A 25,324-nucleotide genomic window follows, 5' to 3' on the forward strand; every position below is an offset into this window, starting at 1 on the left:
TCATTTTAAGAATGAAGGTTTTTAAGATTATATTTAAAATTATTTACATCTTTGTGCTGCTGACCTTTTTCATCTTTCCAACCTTCAATGGCATCCATTAACAACAAAATGTCTATGTAAAATACTTTAATAACATTCATGGAACTGTTGCTGAGTGAGGTGGAGGTTTTTAGGGGTGGGGTGGGCAGTGAGGTGCACAGGCTACTGGAAGGTGAGACACTACTGGGGCTTAAGTCCAATAAGAACAGAATTTAGAACCAGGAACAAAAGTTTTGATTCAAAATGTCTTGACGTCTCATTTTTTTTAACCTCCTTACTTCTAAAAGATTTGTATTCTATAAATTACCTTGGTTAAGCTTTCTTAATCTTATATTCTAAATTGTCTCCATTAATCAATAACCACCACTGTACCACCTCCAAAATATCCATTAAGCATTTCATTCACTAAATACCATTTTCTTTCCTTCCAGAGTATTTTACTGTGCCAACTGCAATATTCCTCTGATTCAATAGAACCTCCAATCCATTGACCATTGACTAATCATCACTCCATCATTTGATTCTTTCTTAGGCCCAAAAAAACTTGCCCAGAAACTTCCGAGTAGACTGACCTTCATATCTTAGTGGCTGGAACTGAATCATACATTCTTCTTAAACTAAAATTGTTAAGAAAAATAGAGTTACCAGGATTAGTTTAAACCAGTCAGGATGTTTTTCCTGAGGTGGGACTAGTTTAATCTTCCTGAGAGGCAACTACCTGCACATTAATTCCAAGAAAATATGGGGACTAAATGTTGCATAGTTAGCCAATAGTAACTGCTCTAGCAGTGGGGGTGGTTTAGTTGCTAAGTCGTGTTTGACTCTTGTGACCCATGGACTGTCGCCCACCAGGCTCCTCTGTCCATGGGCTTTTCCAGACAAGAATATGAGAATGGGTTGCCATTTTCTTCTGCAGGTGCTCTTTCTGACCCAGGGATCGAATCTGTGTCTCCTGCATTGCAGGTGGATTCTTCCCTGCTGAGCCACCAGGGAAGCCCAACAGATATAGTATTATACTATGTGTAAAATTTATTTTTTAGCCTCAGCTACAAGTGACACTCTTCACAGTCACTGTTCATTTGTCAGGAATATGATAGGCATTAAGTATAGCTCTGTTTCCATCAATCACATTCTAGAACTGGTTCTACCAAATGCTTGTTGGATGACTTTAGGTAAGGCATCTAACCTCTTGATTTCTACACCCAAACATGATAAAAATATTGTTCTTCATATGCCAGGGGATAGCTGGGGAAATAATTACACTGAACAAATGCAAAGCTATCTTATTTTAGCTTCCCATACTGCCTGTTCTATTTTATTTATTCATTCATACACCCTTAAAACAAATATTTGTTGACAGTATGCTTTATATAATACATGAAATAAATACTGGGGAATCAAAAAAGGTTTCACCATACCCCTGCATCTAAGGTATTAAGCAGTGAATGATTTAGCAACAACTACTTACTCTTGGAGTACAGAATCAGGGAAGTATAAGATGCCTTACCATGCAGTGTAAGATGTAAGACAAGAAAAGTAAAGTGGGATAATAAGAGGTGTTGTTTGTGGAACCATAATAGTTGCTTCACTGGCATGTGATCCACCCTATTTTACTAAAGTGGCTGCAACCAAGTGTGTGAGTCCAGAGATGCCTACATGGCTTTTCTAGCTTAAGTATTAACTGGGTTTCAATATTTACTGATACATAATATAAGCAAAACAACAAGATGAGTTTGTTACAAAACAATGAACAAGAACTAACAGAAGACTGGTTACTGCCTGAGCTAGTGAGAAAAAAGTGAAATTGCCATTAATGGACTAAGTAAAAAAAAACTGCCTTCCTGATGAACTAATAAACTTTTGTTCTGGAAGTTCCCCACTGTTTGGAATGATAAAAAAAACAAAAACAAAAACAAAAAACACTCATGGTTTCAAAGTCAGCTAACGAATTGTCTAAAAGATCCCATGGGTAAAAAATATTTTTCAATTTTGGAAAACTAACATTTCAGAAAAAAATGTTAAAATACAATTGCTATTGTATGTTCTTGTTCTTAAAAAATATAAGGGAGAAGAATGTCAGACTCTTTTTGACCCCATGGACTGCAGCCCGCCAGGCTCCTCTGTCCATGGGATTCTCCAGGCAAGAATACTGGAGTGGGTGGCCATGCCGTCCTCCAGGAGATCTTCCTGACCTAATGTCTTTTATGTCTCCTGTACTATCAAGTGGGTTCTTTACCACTGGTGCCACCTGGGAAGCAATATATCAATATTCTGGATGGAGGAGACTTCTGGAGGGAATTACGCTTCTGGCATGTTGAAAGCTGTTACAAAACAGGACTACAAAGTGAAAAGCTACAGGTTCCTGCTATTAATGGGAGTAGGAAAGCATAGAAAGAATATTGGTAATTTAAACTTATGATAGTTTTGTATCTGATTTCTCAAACAGTTCCGTGGATTCAGAACCAGTATTTGATGGGAGGGGGAGATTTCCAACATCAAAATCCTAGGATTTTGACAGTAGAACACCAGAAGAGAAGCTTTGCCACTGCCAAATAACTCCCTTAGCAGGGTATAATACAGAAAGTAAAATAGCAAGTCACCTCCATTATTGCTGTGTGGTTCAGTGAAGTTCTAATTCATCAGTTGAAACAACTTAAACAATTTACATTAGCTTTGCTATGCTGGAGAACAATATGGTGATGAGCTCCTTTGGAGCAAAGCTATCCTTGCAGCCTCTACATTCAAGCAAAGTTGAAGGCACTGTGGTTGAAGCATGGACACCTCTTCTGTTGGCCTCTTCTTTCACAGTAAAAAGCAAGTAAGCACCAAATCAATTAATTGCAAAAGAAAGATGAAACAGCAGGGCACTGAGATACTAGACAAAACTTTCTTGGCAAAGGCACAAGGTAAGTTGCTTGACGTAGCTGTGAGATAATAGATATCTATGAAAAACTGGCTACTTGTCAATTTACTTGATTAAAGGAGAAGCAATAATAAACATTTTAATTTTGTTTGCTAAAAGTAACTGATACTTATTTGGGGCCAGGAACTAATAAAGCATTTATGAAAACTGTTTCATTTAATCTTCTGGACAATCCCATGAGATAATTACTTTCCTCACTTTACAGAAAACAATTGAGGCAAAAGTTTAATTTATCATAGATATTAAGTAATGGAGCTGGAATTTTAAAAGCCAGGAATTCTAACTTTAGAAATCATGTTCTTAATATTTACTGTCCTTTCAGAGACTATCCTTTTCCACATAGAATTTAGCTTTTTCTTTACCTTTACTTCACCAGAAAGCCATCTTTCATAACTTTTTTTGGGGGGGGGGGCTACACCTAGAGCATGTGGGATTTTAGTTCCTCAACTAGGGATTGAGCCCTCATCCCCTGCTTTGGAAGCACAGAATCTTAAACACTGGACCACCAGGAAAATATTTTAATAACGTCTTTAAAAGTATAGTAGGTACCTGTAATGTAAAATACTAAATATATGTATGTCATCATGTAATCTTAAGAGTGGAATTACTTTACTGTTTTAAAAGTCCTATGAATAATCTGACAAATAACCTATTCTTTAATGTAGTAGATTGATTAGAAAAGAAGTTCTACTTAAGACAAATTAGAATAATGTAGAACAATAGAATTCAGTGTGTTTGTTTTTTTTTTCCACTCTGACACAACAGATAATGTTCACTTCTGGGTAAAATTGTATAGCCACGTGCAATTCAAGTCTTTCATTTGGGTTGTCTCAGAGCTAACAACCCAAACTTCTGCTTGTTTCCCCTTTTCTCTTCACTACAAACCTAAGCCATTTCCACATTCCATGGGACTTAATTCCCATTCCCCCATCTCTTCAGACAATCTTGCCTCCTATGTCACTGAAGAAGGTGAGACCACCAGGCTTGAAATCCATGAATTCTCTGCTGCTAGACTAACAAATGTATCCAACTGTGTATCCATCCTTCCAATCTTCCCTCAGAAGATAAAGTCTCCTCTCCTTTTGGTCCACATTGAATTCTCTGTGCTCTTGGTTCCACCCTCTTCCATCTCCTCAAGGAAGCAGAACCATGAATTTTCCATTTCATCTCTTGTGTTGTGGTAGATTTGTCAAATACATTGCTGCCATGCCCACAGCCTCTTATGTGGGAAGGGAGATCATCCAGTCTTTAGGTGAGATGAGTGGATTTTTTTTTAAGAAAAGTTATGAAATGATTTTTGATATGTGTCTTGTCTGTGGAGGTCATTCACTTTAAGATGAAAGTTTATACTGTACAGTTGCTAGAGAACTAAGCATCTCAGCACAGGAACAATAACAACATTGAACATTATTTATGGTAAAAATATAATTCATAGCAGTCTGTAGGCTTTAATCATCTCCTATTCTCAAAGAATTCCTGCAGTATAGGTTCTAATATTCCTATTTTCAGATAAGGAAACCAAGCCTCAGAGAACATACGTAATTTTCCAAGGTTAATGAGTCACTGAGCTAGAGTCTGGATACAAAGCTTATGAAATTTCTGTTCTCGTCATGCTAGATTTTCCTAGCCAAAAACATGATGGCAAAAACATTAACATGAAGTTAATTCTATTTTATCATTTGCCATTCTGGCTTGACATCAAAAATAATTGGAATTGGTTTATGTAAGTATATAATCAGCATAAATGAACAGATGAATAATTAGAGGAAGAAAAATAAAATCAAGCTAGGGGCAAATCTAGTGTTTTGGAAGTTAAATTCTCTAAAGATTGTTGCATTAGGAAGGAGTGATGCTGTTAGGATTTCATAGCTCCTAAGGACTCAAAAGATTGGTCATGAGATCATTATTTATTTATTTATCATTGCACTGGGTATTCATTGCTGCACTTGGGCTTTCTCTAGTTGTGGAGGGCATGGGCTTCTCATTTTGGTGGCTTCTCCTTGCAGAGCAAGGACTCCAGGTGCACAGGCTTAGCTGCTCTGCAGCATGTGAAGTCTTCCCTGAACAGGGATCGAACCCCTGTTCCCTGCATTGGCAGGCAGATTCTTAACCACTGGACCACCAGGGAAGCCTGAGGTGATTATTAAATACATGTATGTATTAAGTAAATACACAATAAAATGTATTTATTTTATTAAGTAAAATACACTATGTATTAAGTAAAACATAGTGAGATGCATCTGGCACAGATGTTTGCTTAATGAACCGTAACTAACAAGGACCCACTGTACACCATGGTAAACTGTATTCAATACTCTGTAATGGCCTATATGGAAAAAGGATCTAAAAGAGTAGATATATGTATAACTGATTCATTTTGCTATACGCCTGAAACTAACACAACATTGTAAATCAACTGTACACCAATAAAATTTTTTTTTAAAAAAGGAAGTCTATAAAGAAAGAGTAGATATTCATTAACATTAATTTGAGCACAGCTCTGTGAAATATCACTGACATAAGTATTCAGGCACTAACATTCCAAAACATGGTATAACAAAAAAGAACATATTCTAAAAATGGTTACCTGTCATGGTTCTTAAAATTTTGAAGAATTCAAGTTGGAATCTATTCTTGACTTTACACCATTTTCCTTACTGCTTAACATTTACAGGTACTTGTTTCTGGACCAGAGGGGCACTTTTATGGATAAAAAGAATAAAGCTAGAGATGGACTTACCATGAGCAATTACCAAAAGACACTTACCAAAAGTGTCTTTGAAGGAAAAGCGTAAGTGTACTTTCTAAGTGTACTTAGAAAAACATAACCCAAACTTCCTCCTGTTTGGATCATTCTATGACTTCTTTGGGCTTCCCTGGTGGCTCAGTCAGTAAAGAATCCGCCTGCAATGCCGAAGACACGGGTTCAATCCCTGGGTCAGGAAGACACCCTGGAGCAGCACATGGCAACCCACTCCAGTATTCTTGCCTAGAGAATCCCATTGACTGAGGAACCTGGCAGGCTGCAGTCCACAGAGGTGCGAACAGTCAGACACGACTGAAGCAACTGAGCATACATAATTTCTTTAATACTCTTTCCTAGCTGGCATATAAACTAGGATTCAAGTGGAAAAGGACAGGGTCTGGTGGCTCAGATGGTAAAGAATCTGCCTGCAATGCAAGTGACCCGGGTTTGATCCCTGGTAAGATCCTCTGGAGAAGGAAATGGCAACCCACTCCAATATTCTTGCCTGGAGAATTCCATGAACAGAGGAGCCTGGCAGGCTACAGACCATGGGATTGCAGAGAGTCAGACACGACTGAGAGAGTAACAAGTGGAGAAACCAAGGTACTGTTCAGATTTATGACTTCTGGAGTGCGATTCTGAGCAATAACCTACAAAAATGTAATTATGTGGGAGGAAGAGTCTGGACTCAAAGTGATGGTAAATACAGACCTCGTTTGCTTCACAAAGATTAGCTCATACTTAATAATGGAGAAAATCTATTGGACCATGACTCAACGCTCCCGAGTTGTTAGGATTGCTGTCTCTACTTGCTAAACCTTCGGTATCAAGCCAGTACTTCTGGGATGCTGTCTCGCTGATGTCAGCTTTGCCGCTCTGTGTCAAGAAAATACCAAAATTCAGGAATTACATTTCCTGGAGAACTGAGCCTCTTTCTAGGTTCTTCTCTGCCTGCTGTAAAAGGGCAACTCAAACGCGGGAAAACCTTGGGCTTAGGAGGTATTTGGGGGCAGGATCCACGAATCTACATTTTCATCAAAGGCTTCAGGCAGATTTGATGCAGCTGGTTCAAACCACATTTTGAAAAACAGAGTACAATTAAGAATGATGACACAAGAGTCAGCTGTTAAAACGTGTCCTGTTTTGGCAGCTTTGGAGACTAAGCCTGAATCCGGGTTCATTCACAACCAAGAGAATGAAAACAGTGGGGGAGTCTTTGAGTCAGTCCCTGAGGCGCCAGCTATGAGGAAATTCGCCCACGTTCCAGGGCCAAGAGATGCAGGCTCCACCTTAGCCACAGGTCTCCAAAACTCCTCGGAGATTTCTGCCGGCTTCACCTGAGCCACGAGTCCACTGGGCTCCTCGTAGCATCCCGCCTGTCCTCTAGGTGCTCCGCCAGCCACGGCTACCTCTTCAGAGCCGGAGTGCTGAGAACTCTCTGTGAATCCCGGGGGCACCGGCCGGAAGCGCCCTTCAGGCCCGCCCCCTGCCCACCGGAGCCGGAAGTTGGCGACCCAGCCGGTACGTTACCCTCCGCGGGTCGCAGCGCACCATGCCCCGCGGCCCGTGCAGCCTCGTCAGGGTCTCCGCAACGCCCGTCGCGGTCCTGGCTGTGGCGCTGGTCTCGTCGCTCTCTCGCTGCTCCCTCCTGGAGCCGGAGAACAGTGTGGTTTCCGCGCTCAGCCCCTACTTTGGCACCAAGACTCGCTACGAGGATGCCAACCCCGGGCTGCTGCCGGACCCCGAAGTGCCGCGGCGGGACCCGGAGTTGTTAGAGGAGACCTGCACCCCGGTGCAACTGGTCGCCCTCATCCGCCATGGCACCCGCTACCCGACGACCAAACAGATCCGGAAGCTGCGGCAGCTGCACGGGCTGCTGCAGGCCCGCGGGGCCGAGGATGACCGGACTCGCGCTGCCGGCCGCGGCGACCTGGGCGCCGCACTGGCCGACTGGCCGCTGTGGTACGCTGACTGGATGGACGGGCAGCTGGTGGAGAAGGGGCGGCAGGACATGCGACAGCTGGCCCTGCGCCTGGCCTCCCTTTTCCCTGCCCTCTTCAGCCGAGAGAACTACGGCCGCCTGCAGCTAGTCACCAGCTCCAAGCACCGCTGCGTGGACAGCGGCGCCGCCTTCCTCCAAGGGCTCTGGCAGCACTACCACCCGGGGTTACCGCCACCCGACGTCTCAGGTGACCACCCTGGGTCGCCCCCAGATCCTGGACTTCCCCGACTCCAGCCTCTCCTCACTTCCCTCTGACCCCAGCCTCCTTGTCCTTCTCCGCCCACCCCGCGCCCATCCTTTGGGTTGTTCAGCTCTTGACTTCTCATACATACATCCATGATGTTCATTTATTCTTTTATCAGGGATGAATTTGGTTACCTTCTACGTACAGGAAGCTGTAGTAGACGTTGGGGGGATCCAGTAGTAAAAGAGAGAGGCCAGGGCAGTTTTTGATCATCCATTCCCAAAATGAATTTCTCTCTCTGAGCACCAACCCTTGTCCCTTTCCTCTCTCTGACAGCGAGTTCCACAGTTGGGCACACCTTTTTTTTTTTTTTTTTTTTTTTTTTAAATTTAATACAATCTATGAGTTTTTTTCCTCAGGCTTTACCTCTGATACTATTTGGATGTTGTTTTGTTTTTTTCATTAACAACTTTTTCAGATACCAGTTCTAGACCTACAACCTATTTTAGGAAGCTGCCCTCGGATTTTCTTTACTGCTCTGTTTTTTTCTCTTTTGTTCTTGCATGTACTGTAGAGTTACTCTCTTTGTAGCTGTGGTCCATGGTCATGGCACAGTACTTTACTAATTTATTCCATTACTTATGCTTTTGCAAAGTTTGGGAGATCATCTAGCATTGTTCTTATTTCACAGGTCATGATGCTGAGCCCAAGAATATCCCTTACTGATTGTCCTTTCTTAGTTTAAGGACTAAGAGTCAGGCCCAGAATCTAGGCCTTCTGTTTTCTCCGGAATGATGCTTTTTTCCTTAGAAAGTGTTTTAATAGTCATAGACAACAACAATAATAATAGCAAACACTTAATGCTTGCTGTGTGCCAGGCATGCCTCACACTTATTTCACATAATCTTTACAACAGCTCTCTGAAGTTGATGGCATTTTTGCCCATCTTAACAGATGAGGAGGTTGAGACATAGAAGCAATTATTTGCCTAATTTCAGATGACTGGGTATGGACCCAGGGAAAATGATTTAGAACTTGATCTCTTAACCGTTGCACTATATGTACACCTTCTATTTGTCCTATAACTTAAGGATAAGAATGAAAACATGACATTTTTGTGCCAGAGAGATGAACAAGTGTTAATACTTCTTGATCAGCTTTAAGGTCAAAGTTGAGGTGAGGCATCGTTTAGCTTTAAAAAGCCCAAGTGAAAAATAAATTAGAAGTAGATTGGTTTGTCATTTCTCAAATAGCATCCTCTCTTCAGCTGTTCAGCCATCTCCAAGGGTTTCTTCCATTGACACTGTCATGTTAATGCCCTGTGGGTAACTTATTTTGCTGACTTGTGTTTAGTCACTTGTTGAATTGTGCTTTTTAATTAAATAGCTACACTTTTTCCATTAATATGAGTAAAAATTTCCCACAATTTTTTAAAGTTAGCTGAATGTTGGTATACACTAGTATATACCAGAAAGGAACTACTGGACCTTCTGGGATGAATGATTTTTTGCCCTTAAATGGCATTGTGAGAATTAGCTTTTGCTCGCCCTGGGTCAAAATAGTTCAGGATAAGCTGCCCCTCACCATTTTCAGTCTCAGAGATTAAACCTTTTGCTTAGCTGCATTATTATTATCTACAGACAATTGTTTTGCCTGTTTTGTACATCTGGGGTTTGGAGGGAAGCCACTGAATTGGATTTTGTATCCTTACAGAAACAGAACAATGCCTTTGTTTCTGTTTAAAGAACAGCGGTAATTAGATAATAGCAGGGGTGAATTATCCAGATCCACTTAGGAAATTTTGAGGCCACAGAAAAAGATGATAAAGATGACTTATTTTCTCAGTCAAGATGTTTCTTAAAAACTGGAATCCAGTTGCCAATTCAGTGGGCTTAATTATTCATTTCAGGATTTGAAATGAATACGTTCACATAGATATCTTTCAACAGACACATCCAAAACAAAATGGTATAACAAGACATAATTTTCTCATTTTAATTACAGAAACAGTATTATGTACTATTAGTACTTAGTGTTCTTGTCATAGTAAATTTTTGGAGAAATGATGACTGAAAATCTGTGTATTTTAAATATGACTGAGAAAACGTAAAAGACACCCCAGTAGTTGGAGCATGATTATGAATGCTTTTCTAGTATGTATTTGTTCGTTAATTGGGGAAATAATGTAACATATAAAATTCTTAATGGAAAGTTATGTAGGAGCTCCAGTTAGAAAATAAACCAAATCAGAAACATCTAGCACAATGAAATACATAATACCTGAAACTTTAATATATCTTATGTTGTTGTCAATAGTTTTTGTCCAAAGCAGTCTTTTTGTAAAGTAACACAGATTTGAGAAAGTTAATTGAGAAAATAAAATACTCTTTATTTAGACTTTGGATTAAAGTAATAAAACAGAGTTTATCTTGAATTCTCTCTCACCTAGTTATTAGAAGCTTTGCTAATTTTTAGTTTGATTTTTCAAATTTTCTATGCCTGATAGAAACAGTACCTATGTAATACATTTTTGTACTTCTTATGACATTCATGTCAAATCATTTTTTATTTTCTTTAAGAAAACATTCATTTCAGTTTATTTCATAGTGTAGTATTGCTCTAACATTTTATTTTACCTTTGATGTTCTCTGTTTCTTTAGTCTTTTTCAGCGTCTTTTTTTCAACCTCTCATGAACTATCTTTACAAGTGGGAGATAGTTCTGCCCCATGTCCTTCATAAGCAGTGTGTTTACTTATTTCAGATATGTTGAGGTGTGAATAGGTTTTTAGTGTTCCTCTTTATACTTGAAACAAAATTTTCAATAATTTGAAATTGTCATTCCTATCAATGGATGTATATATACATATATATATATGTATATATGTATATATATACACACACACATATGTATACACACAATATTTTTTTCTCCTTTCAGATATGGAGTGTGGACCTCCAAGAATTAATGATAAATTAATGAGGTTCTTTGATCATTGTGAGAAGTTTTTAACTCAAGTGGAAAGGAATGCTACTGCTCTTTATCATGTAGAAGCCTTCAAAACTGGACCAGAAATGCAGAACATTTTAAAAAAAGTTGCAGATATTTTGCAAGTGCCAGTCAACAACTTAAATGCAGGTAATGTACCTGTTATGTTGCATTTGAACTCTGAAATAATTTAAGTGATTTTTAAACTGTAAATATGGAAAAATATGGAAGCATAAAGTTATTCCTTTTAAAGGACTGCAGTTGATTTTACACTGAGAAAATAATGTGTTCTAGGTGAAGAAGATTTATATCTCATGCTTACTATTTTTAGGTTCAGATTTTTCTTTGAGTTTTATGTAAGTTAATACACAAAATTCTTGATGTATACTGGATTTTTTTTTTTTTTTAGGGCAAAGTTATGTGAACCTTCAACCCCAAAACAGAAATTATCTTTTCTGAATTATTTCCTCCTAAAGTAATACAAATGGAAAATCATATAAAAATTCTTTGGCTTTTAAAGCAGTTCAGAAGTACATGTTAATGTTTGAAAGGGATAAAGTTTTAGAAAAGAAGTGTAATTTTTTTTTTTCCTTTGAGGCTTTTATCCTAGAGATTTTGAGAAAGTGAACCGACATATCTGTCATAAGCTGTTGCAGTGGATGGGTTGGCTGCAATTTATCATGCAACCTGGGTAAAAGGAAACACTATTAATAATTGTGCCAGGAGAGCAGGTGGAAAACCAGGATACATGCTCACCTAGCAATGAGAAATTAAGAAAAATAATAAAAAAATTTCCCGTTTTCTAAGAATGTGTAATCCATATAGCAGATACTGATCAATCTATATATAGAGTGTGATTTCTTTATAGTGTGAATAAATTTCCAAGGACTAGAAGTAGGAGATGTTGGGAACAAATAAAGTAGACTAGCATCTGTTGAGCTGGTGTCTAAATGCTTTATGTGAGTGCATGCTCGGTCATGTCCAACTCTTTGTGACACCATGGACTGTAGCCTGCCAAGCTCCTCTGTCCATGGAATTCTCTGGGCAGGATTACTGGAGTGGGTTGCCATACCCTCCTCCAGAGGATTTTCCCAACCCAGAAATCAAACCCCAGTCTCCTGCAGTTCCTGCATTGGCAGGCAGATTCTTTACCACTGCACCACCTGGAATGCCAAAGGATCAGAAACGTGAAGATGCCTAGTAGCATTTAAAATTGAGTTTTTTCTCTTTCTTCAACTGGCTATGCATTGGAGTCATTTGCAGAGCTTTAAAAATTACTTATTTGGGAAATAATTCAAGTACATAGTACATAAAGGATAATATAATGAGTATCTATATACCCATAACTTAATTTGATCAGATTTTAAAATTATGCTTCAGTTAGTTGCTGTAAATAAATTGAGGGCCCTTAGGCCCTCTCTCGGAGAAGTCAATGGCACCCCCACTCCAGTACTCTTGCCTAGAAAATCCCATGGACGGAGGAGCCTGGTAGGCTGTAGTCCATGGGGTCTCTAAGAGTCGGACACGACTGAGTGACTTCACTTTCACTTTTCACTTTCATGCATTGGAGAAGGAAATGGCAACCCACTCCAGTGTTCTTGCCTGGAGAATCCCAGGGACGGGGGAGCCTGGTGGGCTACTGTCTATGGGGTCGCACAGAGTCGGACACGACTTAAGTGACTTAGCAAGCAAGCAAGCAAGGCCCTCTCCAGGATCTCATTCCTTTCCTTTTCTCCCCACAGGTAACTGTTGTTATGAATTGAGCATTTAAGTCATCCCGTGTCAGTTTTTAATGTTTATATTTATGTACCTAAATGGGATATAATTTTCAGATTTTTAAACTTCTAGGAATGATGTCAAACTATGATATTAGTCTGAAATTTGATTTTAATTCAACTTTGCATTTTTTTATTTAATGCATATAATTCTAGTTCTACATTTATACTTATGTATAGAATTACATTATATAACTACCAGTATCTAGTCATTATTCTGTTAGTGGACATTTAAGATTGTTTAAGATTTTTTTTAAAAAAACTGTTTCTAGTCTCTGAATTGACAAGGATTTTTGTGTTTTGGACTTCTCTGGTGGGTCAGTGGTAAAGAGTCTGCCTGTCAATGCAGGAAACATGGGTTTGATCCCTGGGTCGGGAAGATCCCCTGGAGAAGGAAATGGAAACCCGCTCCAGTGTTCTTGCCTGGGGAATCCCATGGACAGAAGAGCCTGGTGGGCTATGGTCTGTGGGGTTGCAGAAGAGTAAGACACGGCTTAGCAACTGAAAACAACAACAAATTTGTATTTTACTGATTGGGTGAGAGCAACTTTTTGGAGGCAATATTAGCATAATGGTTAAAATCATGGGTTCTGGAATTGGACTGTTTGCATTTGATTCTTGACTTTGATATACTTTTGAATAACTCTCTGATCTTTATACATCACTAGTTCCTTAATAACTATGTCATGGTTTCTTTCTGTGTAAAACAGATATAGGAATTGTGCCTGCCTCATAGGATTATTGGAAGGATTGTATTAGATTTATTCATGCAAAACATTAACACAGTACCTGGCGCAGAGAGCTGCTTGAAAATACTTTAGCTATTTAAATACCTTTGTTTTTACATAGAAAGGTGAAGTTGAATGTATTTTTTGTAATTTATTCTTATTTAGAAATGTAGCTGAGTAATTTTTTTAAATTGTGTTATTTCAAAAATATATATGATACATTTTTAGGTCAATACTAGTTATAAGTTATTTACCCTATCATTAAATTTTACTGGTCAGAAAGGCTGAAGCTAATACAGTCCAGATTCTTTGTATAGGAAATTACTTTTCTACTGAAGTGTTTCTTAGTTTTTAACTCTTTCAAATAATGCAACAAGCACTTGAGAGTTTATAAGATAAACAAATATAGGTAGATTTATTGGATTAAGGAGCATGAATGTTTTACATCTTGACATATACTACCAAATTGTTCTCTGAAAGTGTAGAAAAATTTATATCAGCAATATATGAGAATGCTCATTCCCCCTAATTCATCCAATAGTGGATATTATTAGTCATTTTGACTTTTACCAATTCGATTAATGAAAAATGATATCTAGCTTTATTTTGTGTTTCTTTGTTTACTTGTAAGGTTGAACATCCTTTCATATGTTTATTAGTTATTTCATTCCTACTGTGAATTGCCTCTTTATAAACCATGGCCATGTTCTGTTGGATTATTCTGTTTTTTCTCATTGAATATAGGTACCCTTTATGTGTTATAGATATATTAATTATATATTCTTTACTATTGCTTAACAAAGGATAAATGCTTTGCCTATTTTGTGTAGAGATCCAGGGAGCCTAGAATGAGTTACCCAAGATACTTAGTGGCAGAGTCAGGTCTCATAGTATGATTTTTCCCTCTTTCTCTCCTTCTTGACCCTTTGTTTCACCTTCCTCCTGACTCCTCGCTTAACTCTGCCCTTTTTCTTCTCTCTTTTTTTATATCCTTCTCTGTACTTTATTCTTAATAGTTATAAAGTAAATTGTTGTGTACTTAAAAGAACTGTTCAATAAATGTCCCTTGTTAATGCTAATTTTCAAGTTGGGGATTAAAACCTTTTATAACTTTATCTCCCCTCTTCCAACCCTCTAAAATTAACAGAATCAAACTATGATTTATGTAGTAAATCATTGGCATTCTGTAGATATTCAGCCTTTGGAATACTGCATAAAATAGTAACCCACAAATTTTACTCTTTCTTTTTTCCTCAGATTTAATTCAGGTAGCTTTTTTCACCTGTTCCTTTGACCTGGCAATTAAAGGTGTTAAATCTCCTTGGTGTGATGTTTTTGACATAGACGATGCAAAGGTATGTATTACTTTTGGAGTTTCTTTGCCTTCTTTGCATGGTTTTCATTGTTGTTATTTGAAGCAGCTTTTCAAAAAAGAGTAGGGAACATTAAGTGTCTTGGACTATCTCATAATTTTCTTAACAAAGATTAATTGTTCAGATAGGACCTATCTGTTTGTAAATAGGTTGTGTTCATAAAACTCTGGGAAACATTCTTCATTGTGATTTGATTTCTAGATCCACCTGTTTAAAAACCTACTTAACCCATCATCAAATTTTACTGCCGTAAAGGATTGTAGAGCTCAGTTCAGCTCAGTCACTCAGTCGTGTCCGACTCTTTGCGACCCCATGAATCGCAGCACGCCAGGCCTCCCTGTCCATCACCAACTCCCGGAGTTCACTCAGACTCACGTCCATAGAGTCAGTGATGCCATCCAGCCATCTCATCCTCTGTCGTCCCCTTCTCCTCCTGCCCCCAATCCCTCCCAGCATCAGAGTCTTTTCCAGTGAGTCAACTCTTCTCATGAGGTGGCCAAAGTACTGGAGTTTCAGCTTTAGCATCATTCCTTCCAAAGAAATACCAGGGCTGATCTCCTTCAGAATGGACTGGTTGGATCTCCTTGCAGTCCAAGGGACTCTCAAGAGTCTTCTCCAACACCACAGTTCAAAAGCATCAATTCTTCAGTGCTCAGCCTTCTTCACAGTCCAATTCTCACATCCATACGTGACCACTGGAAAAACCATAGCCTTGACTAGATGGACCTTTGTTGGCAAAGTAATGTCTCTGCTTTTGAATATGCTATCTAGGTTGGTCATAACTTTTCTTCCAAGGAGTAAGGGTCTTTTAAATTCATGGCTGCAGTCACCATCTGCAGTGATTTTGGAGCCCCCCAAAATAAAGTCTGAAACTTTTTCCACTGTTTCCCCATCTATTTCCCATGAAGTGATGGGACCAGATGCCACGATCTTCATTTTCTGAATGTTGAGCTTGAAGCCAACTTTTTCACTCTCCACTTTCACTTTCATCAAGAGGCTTTTTCTTCTTCACTTTCTGCCGTAAGGGTGGTGTCATCTGCATATCTGAGATTATTGATATTTCTCCCAGCAATCTTGATTCCAGCTTGTGCTTCTTCCAGCCCAGCATTTCTCATGATGTACTCTGCATATAAGTTAAATAAGCAGGGTGACAATATACAGCCTTGACATACTCCTTTTCCTATTTGGAACCAGTCTGTTGTTCCATGTCCAGTTCTAACTGTTGCTTCTAACTTTTTCAAGAGGCAGGTCAGGTGGTCTAGTATTCCCATCTCTTGAAGAATTTTCCACAGTTTATTGTGATCCACACAGTCAAAGGCTTTGGCATAGTCAATAAAGCAGAAATAGATGTTTTTCTGGAACTCTCTTGCTTTTTCCATGATCCAGCAGATGTTGGCAATTTGATTTCTGGTTCCTCTGCCTTTTCTAAAACCAGCTTGAACATCTGGAAGTTCATGGTTCACGTACTGCTGAAGCCTGTCTTGGAGAATTTTGAGCATTACTTTAGTAGCATATGAGATGAGTGCAATTGTGCAGTAGTTTGAGCATTCTTTGGCATTGCCTTTCTTTGGGATTGGAATGAAAACTGACCTTTTCCAGTCCTGTGGCCGCTGCTGAGGTTTCCAAATTTGCTGGCATATTGAGTGCAGCACTTTCACAGCATCATCTTTGAGGATTTAAAATAGCTCAATTGGAATTTCATCACCTCCACTAGCTTTGTTCATAGTGATGCTTTCTAAGGCCCACTGGACTTCACATTCCAGGATGTCTGGCTCTAGGTGAGTGATCACACCATCATGATTATCTGGGTCGTGAAGCTCTTTTTTTGTACAGTTGTTCTATGTATTCTTGCCACCTCTTCTTAATATCTTCTGCTTCTATTAGGTCCTTACCATTTCTGTCCTTTATCGAGCCCATCTTTGCATGAAATGTTCCCTTGGTATCTCTAGTTTTCTTGACGAGATCTCTAGTCTTTCCCATTCTGTTGTTTTCCTCTATTTCTTTGCATTGATTGCTGAGGAAGGCTTTCTTATCTCTTGTTGCTATTCTTTGGAACTCTGCATTCAGATGCTTATATCTTTCCATTTCTCTTTTGCTTTTCGCTTCTCTTCTTTTCACAGCTATTTGTAAGGCCTCCCCAGACAGCCATTTTGCTTTTTTGCATTTCTTTTCCATGAGGATGGTCTTGATCCCTGTCTCCTGTACAATGTCACGAACCTCATTCCATAGTTCATCAGGCACTCTATCTATCAGATCTAGGCCCTTAAATCTATTTCTTACTTCCACTGTATAATCATAAGGGATTTGATTTAGGTCATACCTGAATGGTCTAGTGGTTTTCCCTACTTTCTTCAATTTAAGTCTGAATTTGGTAATAAGGAGTTAATGATCTGAGCCACAGTCAGCTCCTGGTCTTGTTTTTGTTGACTGTATAGAGATTCTCCATCTTCGACTGCAAAGAATATAATCAATCTGATTTCGGTGTTGACCATCTGGTGATGTCCATGTGTAGAGTTTTCTCTTGTGTTGTTGGAAGAGGGTGTTTGCTATGACCAGTGCATTTTCTTGGCAAAATTCTATTAGTCTTTGCCCTGCTTCATTTCCTACTCCAAGGCCAAATTTGCCTGTTACTCCAGGTGTTTCTTGACTTCCTACTTTTGCATTCCAGTCCCCTATAATGAAAAGGACATCTTTTTGGGGTGTTAGTTCTAAAAGGTCTTGTAGGTCTTCATAGAACTGTTCAACTTCAGCTTCTTCAGCATTACTGGTTGGGGCATAGACTTGGATTACTGTGATATTGAATGGTTTGCCATGGAAACGAACAGAGATCATTCTGTCGTTTTTGAGATTGCATCCAAGTACTGCATTTCGGACTCTTTTGTTGACCATGATGGCTACTCCATTTCTTCTGAGGGATTCCTGCCCACAGTAGTAGATATAATGGTCATCTGAGTTAAATTCACCCATTCCAGTCCATTTTAGTTTGCTGATTCCTAGAATGTCGACGTTCACTCTTGCCATCTCTTGTTTGACCACTTCCAATTTGCCTTGATTCATGGACCTGACATTCCAGGTTCCTATGCAATATTGCTCTTTACAGCATTGGACCTTGCTTCTATCACCAGTCACATCCACAGGTGGGTATTGTTTTTGCTTTGGCTCCATCCCTTCATTCTTTCTGGAGTTATTTCTCCACTGATCTCCAGTAGCATATTGGGCACGTACTGACCTGGGGAGTTAGTTCCTGTCAGTATCCTATCATTTTGCCTTTTCATACTGTTCATGGGGTTCTCAAGGCAAGAATATTGAAGTGGTTTGCCATTCCCTTCTCCAGTGGACCACATTTTGTCAGACCTCTCCACCATGACCTGCCTGTCTTGGGTGGCCCCACGGGCATGGCTTAGTTTCATTGAGTTAAAGAAGGCTGTGGTCCTACTGTGATTAGATTGACTGGTTTTCTGTGAGTATGGTTTCAGTGTGTCTGCCCTCTGATGCCCTCTTGCAACACCTACCATCTTACTTGGGTTTCTCTTATCTTGGACGTAGGTATCTCTTTACAGCTGCTCCTTACCTTGGACGAGGGGTATCTCCTCAGCACCAGCCCTCCTGACCTTGAACGTGGAACAGCTCCTCTAGGCCCTCCTGCGCCAGCTAATATAATCCAAATTCTTCTTTTTATAGGGTGAATGTATTTCCAAAGTTCAGAGAGGATGAATGGATTTGCAATACCTATTCTTTTATAAAATGTTCATAATATGTTAAGTTCTGTGCTCTACCTGGTGATGGCAGTAATTCATCTACAGTTTTGGCCTCCCTCATTGGTATTCCCTTTCCTCTTCATTCATATGGGTTCTTTGTAGAAGCCAAACTATTTTTGGAGCTGTTCCAGTGTATATTTCTATCTTTAGGCTTCTTCCCGTATCTTTTTTTTTCTCATTTTGTACTTTCTTTTTTAAATGATTATTTTATTTTCTTAAGTCTTTAGAATTCATGATACTATATTTAATTATAGTTTTCATCTGCTCTGTAGAATTTCTAGGGTGAGTGGGCTTTTTTCTGGCTGTTTTATCTGTGTAGCTGTCTTGTTTTTAATTTGTATGTTTGTATAGACACTAGCACCTTTTTAATTACTCATCTTTGCAATGAGTTCAGCTTTTACTTCTCAAGTGGCCAATGGGGATGAGCCTATTGGTTCAGAGATAAATAGTGTTCCTTACAATTTAGAGTTTTTCTCCGAGATTCTTTGCAGTACACTTCATGTAGAGATGGATGGTCAGTATGTTTCCTGTAATGGTGTTACACACTGTCCAGGGAGGCTCCTGTTAGACTTCATTGTTTTGAGCAAGGATTGCTGGATTTAATTCCGCAAGTGTACTGTGTGCTTTGAGGATCTGTCTTCTGCTGGTTTTATCTGAGATGTTGTGTTTGATTTTTACTGCATTTGGCACTCCGTCCTCATTTATGGTGGTGGCTCAGGATTTCTAATCTCTTTGAAAGCAGCATTTGCCTTTCTCTTTCTGATTCTTGTTGTTTAGAGTGATTTCTGAGAGAAGAGAGCAGACATATCTTTATATTTTCTAGGTAAGAGCATGTTCAGTTTTTCATTATCAAATATGTTTGGCATAGTCACCAGTAGTTATCCTTACCAAGAAAATTTCTGTTTCTTGTCGACTAAAACTTTCTATTTGTTTATTGTTTTTAAAATGAAGAATGTGCTGGATTTCTGGCATCTAGGAAGATGATTATTTTTTCTTCTTTAATCTTCTAGCATAGTTAATTACATTAGTACATTTTCTAGTATTGAATTGTGCTTTTTTCTTAAGATAGATTCTTGTATTGACTGATTTTTCTCCTACTTAATGTTATGTTTCTTGTTTATTCCTGTATTTCTAGTAATTATTTATTAGATAATGGACACTGTGAACGTTACGGTGTTGAATACCTGGATTTTGTCTTTTAAGTGTTGAATTTTGTTTTATTCTGCAGTTAAGTTACTTGTGGATCAGTTTGATCCTTTTGAAGCTTCATTCTTCCTGAGTTTCATACTCTAGACCTGACCTTACAAAACTGAGACACAAGACTTTACTTATACACATCTTTACTGTTAAAGTATGCCTTTGGTGTCCAGATTGAAATCCTGGATCTCTTGGTGTCTGTGGAAGCTCTCTACTTAAGCTGCTTGCAACGTGAGCATCTCCTAGCCTTGTGCCAGCTCTGCAGTGACCAGCTTACAAATGCCATAACGTTAGCGACATAATCAAGGGGATTCCCCCCGCCGCCCCCGTGACTTCTGGAGTTCTTTTTCTGTGTACCTTCTTCCTCTCTTCTCTAACCTTCTAATCCCAGTCACTTCAGACTTACTAAACTCTGAGTACTGACTTCTTGACTCAGCAAGACTGCTGCATTCTGCCTGACATTCTTTTCCCTGTGTCAGTTTCAGAGTGCCTCTTCTTTTTCATTTCTGATACTATTTTTGTTTCATTTCTTGAAAAGATTTGGCAAAACTTTGTCTAATTCTTTTTATTTTCATTAAAAATTTTTTTACTTTGTCCTTTTGTTAACTTCTTTATTTAATTACCTCTTTAGCAACCCACTCCAGTATTCTTGCCTGGAGAATCCCATGGACAGAGGAGCCTTGTAGGCTAGAGTCCACAGGGTTGCAAAGAGTTGGACACGACTGAGCGACTTCACTTTCACTTTTAGTATTTGTTGAGTTTTGTTTTTAGTACATGGCACTGGCCTGTCCTTGCTCTTGGTTTTAAACTTACAGCTAGCACTTAATTTCTCTAGGGACTTTTCTGGGAAGAATGGCTCATATCGGCTACATAGTCTTCTCTTGTACCTCTTTTGGATTGCAACTTTTTATCCTCCACTTTTGGTGTTAGATCAAATGATACATGAATTACAAGTTTTAACATTCAGATAAAGGCTACCTTAATCACCATCTCCAAGTTAAGAGGTCTCCACAGAAAATCTACCCTTCTTGTCAGTTTAATGTGTACTTTTCAATCTTTTAATGTATGTGTGTATTTTGGTAGTAAATGGTATTGTACTGTATTTATTCTACTTTTTTTCTTTAACAAATGTCTTACAAAAATACAGAAATTCACAAAACAATTGGCATTTATTGAACACTGTCTGTGTGGTAAGGGTATTTTTGAGGACTTTGCACAATTCTGAGGAGGTGCTGGAACTCTCAGCAGATAATGAAGTAAATCTCAACTAAATTATGGAATGTGTCCAAGATTTCAAAACTCAAAAGAGATCCAGCATTTTTAATAAATCTGTGAAAGGCATAAGGCTCCAAACATTGAAAATAACTGCATAAATTATAGCTTTCAATTACCTCTCAGGAAAATGAAAAAAGAAGATTAATATATTCCACTACTAGTCCACACTTAAGATGTCAGCAGGCCTAGTCTCCTCTGAGAGCTGTAAGAGAAAGATCTGTTCCAGACCTTTTTCGCTGGCTCACATATGACCATCTTCTATACATATCTGTGTCCCATCCTTCCCTCCATCTTGCTCTTCTCTCCTTACCAACAATAGTTAAACAACATACACTGGGCTACATAAAAATAAACCCAGTAGAGTAAGAATACCCTGGCCATGACAGGTTCAGAAATGCCTGATATTGCCCCATCACACTACAATGGGCTTCCCAGGTGGCTCAGGGGTAGAGAATCCCCCTGCCAGTGCAGGAGCTACAGGAGACACAGGTTTGATTCCTAGGTCGAAAAGATCCCCTGAAAGACAAAATGGCATCTCCAGTATTCTTGCTGAGATAATCCCACGGACAGAGGAGCTTGGTGGGCTATAGTCCATAGGGTCACAAAGAGTCGGACATGACTGAGCAACTGATCATGCTTGCACACTTTAACAGTAGTTGGTGCTCTGATCTATTGCCTGCGGTGAGGCCAGCAAGTATTTATTATTCTTAACCATCTGTTCTCATTCAGCATTATGTCTTGGAGATCTTTCCACATCAGTTCATGTAGATCTATAAATAATCTCATAGTATCCATAGTATGTGTATATTATAGTTTAATTATCTACCTCTTAATGAAGTTTAGGTATTTCCAGGATTTTTTTTTTTTTTGGTTCCTATAAGCATTGCTATTCTAAGATATTCTTGTACATTGTCTCTCATGTTCCTCTGTGATTATTATAATAAATGGAATTAATACGTCTTAGAGATGTGTGTCTTTTGTCAGTTTGTCCTTTAGAATGTTTTAATATATTAATACATTCCTTCTAGTACCAATTTTCCATAATCTTGGTCTACTTTTATTGCTATTTTTATTACTGTTTTTGGTTGTTTGAATTAAAGTAACTCATTTTCTATCTGGTTTCTACCTTCCTAAAATTCTTTAAAATTCCTGACTCACTGTGAGCAACTTTCTGTGCTCTAATGAATATTTTTCTATTTGTTTTCTTTTTTCTGTTTCTATCTTTGCTATGATCTTAATATAATTTTAGAAGAGAAGGGAGGCATGCGCCTGTCTTTATCCCACTCTTCTGAACTGTTAAGGATGCTGGGATTGTTGGCTGTGAATACTGCTGACTTGCTCTTTCATGTCAGTCTCTACATTCCCATTCAGGTTTGTGAATCAGCGTAAATCTCTGGGTCTCACCCTTAAATACTTGAAGTGGTAAATAAAAACTTTGTAACTGCTAAGATTCTCCTGTACTTTGTGTAGAATAGTGATTAAACAATGTAACCTTTTCTGAGAGATCATTATTAAATCAGAAAATCTATTAATAAAAATGTAATGATTTTTAAAATTTTTATTTTTAGGTTTTAGAATATTTAAATGATCTGAAACAATATTGGAAAAGAGGATATGGGTATTCTATTAACAGTCGATCCAGCTGCACCCTGTTTCAGGATATCTTTCAGCACTTGGACAAAGCAGTTAAACAGAAACAACGGTAAAAACTTTTAAAAACTTTTTAAAACAGGATTAAAGCCCAATTAAGCTTCTGGAAAATGTTTTATAATGGGTGATTTTTAAAAATAGATTTTGCTTTTATGTTATTAAAAAATAATTATACTTACAAAAGAATTAGATGACCTATGTAAGTTATAAAGCATGTACACCCTCCATTCAACCCAAGAACTGGCGCATTAGTCTTTTTATGTATTTGTCTATTTATGTATTTCTCCATGATTTCATTTTCCACACTCCCCTGGCCCTATTTACTTCCTATCCCCTTTGCAGACTATACCCCATTTGGTTCATATTATTCCTTAGTCTCTGTAAAATTTTTTTTATTGTGAATGTATCTGTGCCCAAATGACATACTTAGTTTTGCTTAGAGACATATGCTTACTGTGTTTTGGGATTGTTTCTTTCCCCCTCCAACATTACATTTATAATATTTATCATGTTGTTACATATTCTATCAGATCAGATCAGATCAGTCGCTCAATCGTGTCTGACTCTTTGTGACCCCATGAATCGCAGCACGCCAGGCCTCCCTGTCCATCACCAACTCCCGGAGTTCACTCAGACTCACGTCCATAGAGTCAGTGATGCCATCCAGCCATCTCATCCTCTGTCGTCCCCTTCTCCTCTGGCCCCCAATCCCTCCCAGCATCAGAGTCTTTTCCAGTGAGTCAACTCTTCTCATGAGGTGGCCAAAGTACTGGAGTTGCAGCTTTAGCATCATTCCTTCCAAAGAAATCCCAGGGCTGATCTCCTTCAGAATGGACTGGTTGGATCTCCTTGCAGTCCAAGGGACTCTCAAGAGTCTTCTCCAACACCACAGTTCAAAAGCATCAATTCTTCGGCGCTCAGCCTGCTTCACAGTCCAACTCTCACATCCATACATGACCACTGGAAAAACCATAGCCTTGACTAGACGGACCTTTGTTGGCAAAGTAATGTCTCTGCTTTTGAATATGCTATCTAGGTTGGTCATAACTTTCCTTCCAAGGAGTAAGCGTCTTTTAATTTCATGGCAGCAGTCACCATCTGTAGTGATTTTGGAGCCCCCAAAAATAAAGTCTGATACTGTTTCCACTGTTTCCCCATCTATTTCCCATGAAGTGATGGGCCAGATGCCATGATCTTCGTTTTCTGAATGTTGAGCTTGAAGCCAACTTTTTCACTCTCCTTTTTCACTTTCATCAAGAGGCTCTTTAGTTCCTCTTCGCTTTCTGCCATAAGGGTGGTATCATCTGCATATCTGAGGTTATTGATATTTCTCCAAGCAATCTTGATTCCAGCTTGTGTTTCTTCCAGTCCAGCGTTTCTCATGATGTGCTCTGCATATAAGTTAAATAAACAGGTTGACAATATACAGCCTTGATGTACTCCTTTTCCTATTTGGAAGCAGTCTGTTGTTCCATGTCCAGTTCTAACTGTTGCTTCCTGACCTGCATACAGGTTTCTCAAGAGGCAGATCAGGTGGTCTGGCATTCCCATCTCTTTCAGAATTTTCCGCAGTTTATTGTGATCCACACAGTCAAAGGCTTTGGCATAGTCAATAAAGCAGAAATAGATGTTTTTCTGGAACCCTCTTGCTTTTTCCATGATCCAGCAGATGTTGGCAATTTGATGTCTGGTTCCTCTGCCTTTTCTAAAACCAGCTTGAACATCAGGAAGTTCACGGTTCACGTATTGCTGAAGCCCAGCTTGGAGAATTTTGAGGATTACTTTGCTAGCGTTTGAGATGGGTGCAATTGTGCGGTAATTTGAGCATTCTTTGGCATTGCCTTTCTTTGGGATTGGAATGAAGACTGACCTTTTCCAGTCCTGTGGCCACTGCTGAATTTTCCAAATTTGCTGGCATATTGAGTGCAACACTTTCACAGCATCATCTTTCAGTTTCAATGAATAAACTACATATTCTATAGTTTATTCATTTTTACTAGAGTACAGTATTCAGTAATATTCAATATTCAGTAAGTAAATACCATAGGTTATATCATCTTGTCACTGAGCGTTTGGGTAGTTTCTAATTTTTGCTATATTTTAAATAGTGAAATTGTACATGATTTCTGATATGAATTTTTCTAAGTTTTTATTTTAAATGAGAGTTTCTCATCAAAAAGTCTCTTTAACATTCGTACTTCTCAGAGTTTAAAAATACTTTTCACAATTTGAACCTTTGGTAGAATCTAAACTGTTTGACAAATATGATTCCATGAAAGCTTGTATATTCACAGTTGGAAATGAAAATCTTGTAGTAAAAGATTGTGACAGAAAGACTGAAGATGGTACATTTGATTGAGTTTGTGGTATTGTTTTATATACATATAGATATATAGAGAAATTGTGTGTGTGTGTGTGTATGACTTTAGTTGGTGAAATTTCTTTGGGTTAGATGGGAGTTAGGGAAGAAAACCAGATTTAGTACACGTGGTTCCTAATTCATGATTTATGATGATGGTTTGACTTAAAAGTTTTTGACTTTATGATGGTGCAAACATGATACACATTCAGTAGAAGCTGTGCTTTTCCCAGGCCAGCTATCTGCAGTGTGATACTCTCATACTGCTGGGCATCGGCAGTCAGCTGCAGCTCTCAGTCAGTAACTCGTCACAAGCAAAACACTGCCA

The 25,324-nt window shown here is 38.7% G+C and overlaps 1 protein-coding gene across 3 annotated transcripts in view; it reads left to right on the plus strand.

Annotated features, from left to right (window-relative positions):
• Positions 1 to 7,204: 7,204 nt before the first annotated feature.
• Positions 7,205 to 25,324, plus strand: part of MINPP1 (multiple inositol-polyphosphate phosphatase 1) — a 53,412-nt gene continuing 35,292 nt past the window's right edge. The window contains exons 1-4 of one of the 3 annotated variants that reach the window (XM_055559863.1): positions 7,206 to 7,897; positions 10,834 to 11,031; positions 14,642 to 14,739; positions 22,556 to 22,689. In XM_055559863.1, coding sequence (XP_055415838.1) covers positions 7,261 to 7,897; positions 10,834 to 11,031; positions 14,642 to 14,739; positions 22,556 to 22,689 — 1,067 coding nt within the window. In that variant the 5' untranslated portion in view covers positions 7,206 to 7,260. Of the gene's footprint in view, positions 7,898 to 10,833; positions 11,032 to 14,641; positions 14,740 to 22,555; positions 22,690 to 25,324 lie in introns of all 3 variants that reach the window. The other 2 variants (XM_055559862.1, XM_055559864.1) reach the window with 2 other exon arrangements.

This window comes from Bubalus kerabau, chromosome 22 (genome assembly GCF_029407905.1).
Source record: "Bubalus kerabau isolate K-KA32 ecotype Philippines breed swamp buffalo chromosome 22, PCC_UOA_SB_1v2, whole genome shotgun sequence".
In the NCBI taxonomy this organism is placed as follows: Eukaryota; Metazoa; Chordata; class Mammalia; order Artiodactyla; family Bovidae; genus Bubalus; species Bubalus kerabau.